General features: G+C 45.6%; 1 protein-coding gene across 1 annotated transcript in view; it reads left to right on the plus strand.

Annotated features, from left to right (window-relative positions):
• The window catches only part of LOC308168047 (rho GTPase-activating protein 44-like), a gene marked incomplete at both ends in the record, with an annotated part of 85,328 nt that overhangs the window by 71,958 nt on the left and 5,870 nt on the right, over positions 1–7,500 (plus strand). Inside the window, 3 exons of the mRNA XM_080542522.1 lie at positions 659–735; positions 1,808–1,919; positions 2,784–2,860. Coding sequence (XP_080398648.1) covers positions 659–735; positions 1,808–1,919; positions 2,784–2,860 — 266 coding nt within the window. The remainder of the gene's footprint in view (positions 1–658; positions 736–1,807; positions 1,920–2,783; positions 2,861–7,500) is intronic.

Raw genomic sequence — 7,500 nt, forward strand, 5'->3', positions numbered from 1 at the left:
TTTACTACTGCTGCTGTTCAATCAATCAATCAATCAGGAAATTGAACAACAGTCGTACAGCGCTGCCACACTGTGGCAAGGCAAGGCAAGTTTATTTGTATAGTACATTTCATACAACAGGGGCAATTCAAAGTGCTGTACGTACAGCATTAAACAAGATACATCAAGAGGAGAAAAGTAAACAGATAACAAAATAAAAGTACAATGATAAGAATAGATTCAATAAACATTTAATAAAGATAATAAATAAGATAATAGAAATTAATTGAAAAAGACATGGATGGTAGTGTTAGTGTTTAATCATAACTGCTGCAAAACAGTAGCTTAGATTTATATTTTTTTAGGGTTTGTTCCAAGAGCACCCGGCAGAGTGACTAAAAGCTGCTGCACCGTGAATGTGGTTTGTCATCAAACACATTCTCATCAGCTTTATTCCATCATGTTATTTCCTGTGGAGTCATTTCATGAGGAGGAACATGATTGGGAGGACATTGGGAGGACATTGGGAGGACATTGGGAGGACATTGGGAGGACATTGGGAGGACATTGGGAGGACATTGGGAGGACATTGGGAGGACATTGGGAGGACATTGGGAGGACATTTCTAGCATGTAAAGTGTTCTCATGTTCTCATGTTCTCATGTTCCTCTTCCTGTAGAAGAAGCTGCCTCTCACCACGCTGGCCCAGTGTCTGGTGGAGGGGGCTGCTGTGCTGGGGGACGACACGCTGCTGGGGTGAGTACACACACACACACACACACACACATGCACGCAAGCACGCCCGCAAGCACACACACACACACGCAAGCATGGACACGCACGCACACACACACACACGCAAGCATGGACACGCACACATGCACACACACATACGTACACAGTGCATTCTATTTGATTGCAGATTGATCATGTGCCACATCAATCCCAGCGTGTTCTTAAAGAGCGCTGACATGGAACGGATGGTGGCGTCAGCCAGCGACCCAGAGGTGATTCATGATCCATATGAGTTGTAGAAGGACAGACAGCCACGTCATCACATAGAAAGGCTTACGTTGTTCTGGTCAAAGGAAGTGTTTGATTGTGAATTCGACAGCATAAGACACATGGACTCCCTGGGAAACATCAACATCATTTGTTGAAGAGCGGACTTTCCTGGTTTGATCCATGAAATGGAATGAACACATTATGTGACCCGTTCTGATGCTTTGGTCCTCATGTGGGGATCCAATGTAACGATCAGACTTTTCTTTCGAAAAAGGTGAACACATTTCCAAGTTGTTGAAAATCGACGACACGCGTCGCTAGTCGACTAACACAGCTTGTTTTGTGAGCCTGCTAACAATGTAAAGTAGTGTTATAGTTAACTAGGTAGCAGTGGGGATTACTCACCCAATCCGTTGCGTTGTTGCAGTATTTTGGCTTGACTAGCGAGTTTGTGTTGTGATTCTCAACAACGTTGAAACGTAGTTCTGTGTTTCAAAAGAAAAGTCTGAACATTTTGATTGGTTGACGACATGCGGAACAAATGATCAGACTGTGTCACATATAAAGGTATAGTTCTGGTCAAAGGAAGTGTTTGATTGTAATTTCGACAGCATAAGACACATGGACTCCCTGGAAAACACAGACATGTTGAAGAGCCGACTTTCCTGGTTTGATTCATGAAATGAAATGTACCGGTACACATATTATTGCACCCAGAACCAGTAGTCCAAAGTAGATCTTGTGCTGCTCTGTGCTACTTCCTGATTAATTCCTCTGATTTGGTCATGTGCTACGTTCTCTGCCCTCTGATTGGCCGGTGTAGGAAGATGCTGAAGCTTTGCGGGGAGACGCAGGAGAAGATGGCCCAGGAGCTCATCTTGTTTGAGTTCACCATCGAGAGGGACGTCGTCGACCCCCTGTACGAACTGGCAGAGGTACAGTACAGTACGATGGTTCGAACCCAGGCTGGCCACATATCGAGGTGTCCTTGGTCAAGTCACTGAACCCCAAATTGCTCCCAGTGAGCGGGCCGGCGACTTTGCATGGCAGCTTGCCAGCCATCGGTGTGTAAATGGGTGTGTGAATGGGTGAATGAGAGGCCGTTGTAAAGACCTTTGGAATAAGTCAGTCCATTTACCATAGGTACAGTACAGTCCAGACCCGCGCTATAACTTGGTAGAGGTACCGTACAGTCCAGTCAGCCAAGCAATGGACATCGATCCCTTTGTCGTAAAGAGTTGAATGTCAGGGCCATTTTAGCTTACACAAGCTACCTATTACACAAGCCGACAGGAATATAATTACTGCAATTGATGGCAGAATGATTAGATAACAATCCAAATGGCTGACACAGACGCCTCTTTTATAACCGCCATTTGGGCTATTATCTAACCATTCTATCAATTGCAGTAATTATATTCCTGTGTGTGCGCGTGTGTTTGGAGGAGGTAGAGCCGGCGTCTAATGATCGCAAGTTCGGTGGTTCGATCCCCGGCTCCTCTTGTCTCCACATGTCGAGGTGTCCTTGGGCAAGACACTGAACCCCAAATTGCTCTCAATGAGCGGGCTGGCCGGCGCCTTGCATGGCAGCTTGCCGCCATTAGTGTGTGAATGTGTGTGTGAATGGGTGAATGAGAGGCCTTTGTAAAGAGCTTTGGATAAGGTGCATTATAGTCCATTTTACAATGCTGACAGTGCCGTGTCTGTTCTGTTCAGGTTCTCACAGCCGGGAGGAAACAGGACTCAAAGGCTCCTCTCTGCTTTGTTGTGATGTGTTGTGTGTTCTCCTCTCCCTCCAGGTGGACATCCCCAACATCCAGAAACAAAGGAAACATTTAGCTAAATTAGTCCTGGACATGGACTCTGCACGCACACGGTGAGAGCCCCCGCGCTGAGGGAGCGTGTGTGTGTGGGTGTGTGTGGGTGTGTGGGTGGGTGTGTGGGTGTGTGGGTGTGTGTGTGTGTGTGTGTGTGTGTGTGTGTGTGGGTGTGTGGGTGTGTGGGTGTGTGTGTGTGTGTGTGTGTGTGTGTGTGTGTGTGTGTGTGTGTGTGTGTTGTGTGGTGTGTCGTTTAGCTGTGTGTCCTGACTGTGAGAAACCACATCCCCTGAGAATAGGTCTGTCTGTTTGTCTGTCCCCTGAGAATAGGTCTGTCTGTCTGTCCCCTGAGAATAGGTCTGTCTGTCTGTCTGTCCCTTGGGAATAGGTCTGTCTGTCTGTCTGTCCCCTGAGAATAGGTCTGTCTGTCCCCTGAGAATAGGTCTGTCTGTCTGTCCCCTGAGAATAGGTCTGTCTGTCTGTCCCTTGGGAATAGGTCTGTCTGTCTGTCTGTCCCCTGAGAATATGTCTGTCTGTCTGTCTGTCCCCTGAGAATAGGTCTGTCTGTCTGTCCCCTGAGAATAGGTCTGTCTGTCTGTCCCCTGAGAATAGGTCTGTCTGTCCCCTGAGACTAGGTCACCAGGGTTTGGTTGCACACACCGTACACATTGACATTTCAAATGACACCCACAGGTGAGCTGCCTGGCTTCAGCCTGGGGGTCCAGCAGATCAATATTCTATTACATTCTGTGTGTTCTGTGTTAGAGTCAGCACACTGTCTTCTTCCCCAGTGAGTATGAAACAACACAAAACTAATGTTTTGAAAAATGTCCTCTTGGTTTGACAGCAACGCCTCGCCTCTCATACTCTCTACCCTCTCATACTTTCTACCCCACAAGAATGGTTGAAACAACACAACAACACCAAGCAGATATTTCAAAAATGTCCCTTTTGCAACGCTGTGTAAGGAGTAGACACCCTGGGGTTGGAGCTAGTTACAGTGGTTAGTTACAGTGGTTAGTTACAGTGGTTAGTTACAGTGGTTAGTTACAGTGGTTAGTTACAGTGGTTAGTAACAGTGGTTAGTTACAGTGGTTAGTTACAGTGGTTAGTTACAGTGGTTAGTTACAGTGGTTAGTAACAGTGGTTAGTTACAGTGGTTAGTTACAGTGGTTAGTTACAGTGGTTAGTTACAGTGGCTAGTTACAGTGGTTAGTTACAGTGGCTAGTTACAGTGGCTAGTTACAGTGGTTAGTCACAGCCCTGCATACAGTGGCTAGTTACAGTGGTTAGTTACAGTGGCTAGTTACAGTGGTTAGTTACAGTGGTTAGTTACAGTGGTTAGTCACAGTGGTTAGTCACAGCCCTGCATACAGTGGTTAGTTACAGTGGTTAGTTACAGTGGCTAGTTACAGTGGTTAGTTACAGTGGTTAGTTACAGTGGCTAGTTACAGTGGTTAGTCACAGCCCTGCATACAGTGGTTAGTTACAGTGGTTAGTTACAGTGGCTAGTTACAGTGGTTAGTTACAGTGGTTAGTTACAGTGGCTAGTTACAGTGGTTAGTTACAGTGGTTAGTTACAGTGGTTAGTTACAGTGGTTAGTTACAGTGGTTAGTTAGAGTGGTTAGTTACAGTGGTTAGTTACAGTGGTTAGTTAGAGTGGTTAGTTACAGTGGTTAGTTACAGTGGTTAGTTACAGTGGCTAGTTACAGTGGTTAGTTAGAGTGGTTAGTTACAGTGGTTAGTTACAGTGGTTAGTTACAGTGGTTAGTTACAGTGGTTAGTTACAGTGGTTAGTTACAGTGGTTAGTTACAGTGGCTAGTTAGAGTGGTTAGTTAGAGTGGTTAGTTACAGTGGTTAGTTACAGTGGTTAGTTACAGTGGTTAGTTACAGTGGTTAGTTACAGTGTTAGTTACAGTTACTCGTTGTCATTATGGGGTATTGTGTGTGGATTGATGCCAATTTTTGATGCCCCCCCATGTCGATTAAACACCCGTCAATCGAAAACTCCAACCCCCCGACAAAACGTGTGTGTGTGTGTGTGTGTGGGGGGGGGGGGGGGCACATTTAAAATCTCGCTTAGGGCCCTGTGTGTGTATGTGTTCCTCCTCATCACCCCGCTGTGTGTGAGTGTGTGTTTGTGTGTGTGTGTGTGTGTGTGTGTGTTTCTGAGTGTGTGTGTGTATGTGTGTGTGTGTGTATGTGTGAGTGTGTGTGTGTGAGTGTGTGTGTGTGTGTGTGTGTGTGTGTTTCTGAGTGTGTGTGTGTGTATGTGTGTGTGTGTGTATGTGTGAGTGTGTGTGTGTGTGTGTGTGTGTGTGTGTGTTTCTGAGTGTGTGTGTGTGTATGTGTGTGTGTGTGTATGTGTGAGTGTGTGTGTGTGTGTGTGTGTGTGTGTATGTGTGTGTGTGTGTGTTCCTCCTCATCACCCCGCTGTGTGTGTGTGTGTGTGTGTGTGTGTGTGTGTGTGTGTGTCTGTGTGTCTGTGTGTGGGGGTGTGTTCCTTCATCACCTCGCTTAGTGTGTGTGTGTGTGTGTGTGTGTGTGTGTGTGTGTGTGTGTTCCTCCTCATCACCCCGCTGTGTGTGTGTGTGTGTGTGTGTGTGTGTGTGTTGAGCTCGTCTGGCAGTCGTGGGTAGGGTTGCCACATTTCAGTCAGAGAAATAAGGGACACCCCTCGCAGTAGGGGCCCCGCTCCTCGGGACCACGGGCGGGGTGGGGGCGCCAGTGCTAGTAAATCATAAGTTAAACATCGTTTCAATAAAGCCTTAAGGGCTGCCAAGTTTCACCAAAAGTTTGGAGTGAGATTTTTTGGCGGTGGAGCGACCCAAAACTGTGCACGTTTTGGCAGCGGCGGCCCCTCTCTCCCACACAATTATTTGTGCTAGTTTCCTGCAATTTTACATGTTGTTCATAATAAACCAGCACAAGAAATTAAAATAATTGGAACATTTGATAAAACAAGACAAATTCAGACAATATATCATATTTATGTAAGTCTTAATAAACAAATACAGTAGCCTACAGAGTCTAAAAGAAAATTGGGCCCCATCAACAGGACTCAGCCCCTTGGTCAGCAGCAGAAAGACCCTTGGTCATCATCTTATATACATGTACAGTGCATTGCTCATAGATGGCTATCATGTTATACAGGACATACCAGGGTTTTTCCTGGGTCCGAATGAGGCCTTTGGGAAGGATGTTGCGAAAATGTTTTGAGGTACCCCCAATTGTTGTATTTGTATTGTACATTGTAATTAATAATAATAAAAATAATAATAATAATAACAATGTTATATTATGTTACAGTAGAGAAACACAAAACAGTTACCAAAACTGTAAAGTTGCAAAGTAGGCCTATCATCTCACCCAAATTAAGTGAATATTAAGTGAATAGGCCTATTTAAGAAACAGTATGCCATAGTGTCTTTGAGATAAAGGATACAATCCGTTTTCACACGTGTTGAATAACAGAAGATTAATGGAGGGGGAAAAACATGAGTGTGAGGATGAGCAAAATTTCACTGCCAATCTCTCCTCCATCACCCCGAAAAAGAGAACAGAGGATGAAAGAACTTGCGATTTGAAAGTACCAGGCTACCAGATACGTATGCACATATTTTGCTACCAGGGTTGCCAGACGGAATTGACAATTTCCAGCCCAACCAGTCTAAAAGCTGCCGAATCCACCCGTCCAGTGTGACCAAAAGTAGCCCAATCTGGCAACACTGCTTGCTACGTTCTAAGACTCATGCAGCTCGCGTGAACACAGGTTCTTCCAGCAGCGCGCGCCTCCCGCTTCGATTGCAGACTCAAGTTAACGCGCGTGCAGAAAGATGCCACGAAACTCGTGTCCAGTAGCTTTATTTAAAGGAATTTCAAAAATAAAAGACTTGGCAGCTCTGTATGATATTGGAGGAATCACGCAATGCGGGTGGATTGAAAATACGGAACAAACAGCGTTCCGTATTGGTTTAAAACGGGACGCATCTTTTAACTGTCAGATACGGAACGATTCCGTATTTTAAGGGACGGGTGGCAACCCTATTATCTCTGCTCTGTGACTCAGACCCAGACACACACACACACACACACACACACACACACACACACACACACACACACACACACACACACACAAACAACACAGCATGTGAAAAAGAAGAGAGAGAGAAATGCGATGGGTAAGCAGAAAGGAAGAGAGAGAGAGAGAGGGGGGGGGGGGAACGAATTAATGAGTGAGTAAGAGAGTAAACAAGGGAAAAACTATGGGAAGTATGGGAAGGTAACTGTTCTCCGATTTCTACCTCCGCCAGCCTCCCCTGGTGTCCACAGAATGTACTGGATAGTCTGCTGACATATCCATGTCCATTTTTAGCATTAGCAGGCATTAGCAGGCATTAGCAGACATTAGCAGGCGTTAGCAGGCATTAGCAGACATTAGCAGACATTAGCAGGCATTAGCAGACATTAGCAGACATTAGCAGGCATTAGCAGACATTAGCAGACATTAGCAGGCATTAGCAGGCAATAGCAGACATTAGCAGACATTAGCAGGCATTAGCAGACATTAGCAGGCATTAGCAGACATTAGTAGGCAATAGCAGACATTAGCAGGCATTAGCAGACATTAGCAGACATTAGCAGGCATTAGCAGACATTAGCAGACATTAGCAGGCATTAGCAGGCAATAGCAG

Source organism: Nansenia antarctica (assembly GCF_963989245.1).
Source record: "Nansenia antarctica genome assembly, chromosome: 11".
Lineage (NCBI taxonomy): Eukaryota > Metazoa > Chordata > Actinopteri > Argentiniformes > Microstomatidae > Nansenia > Nansenia antarctica.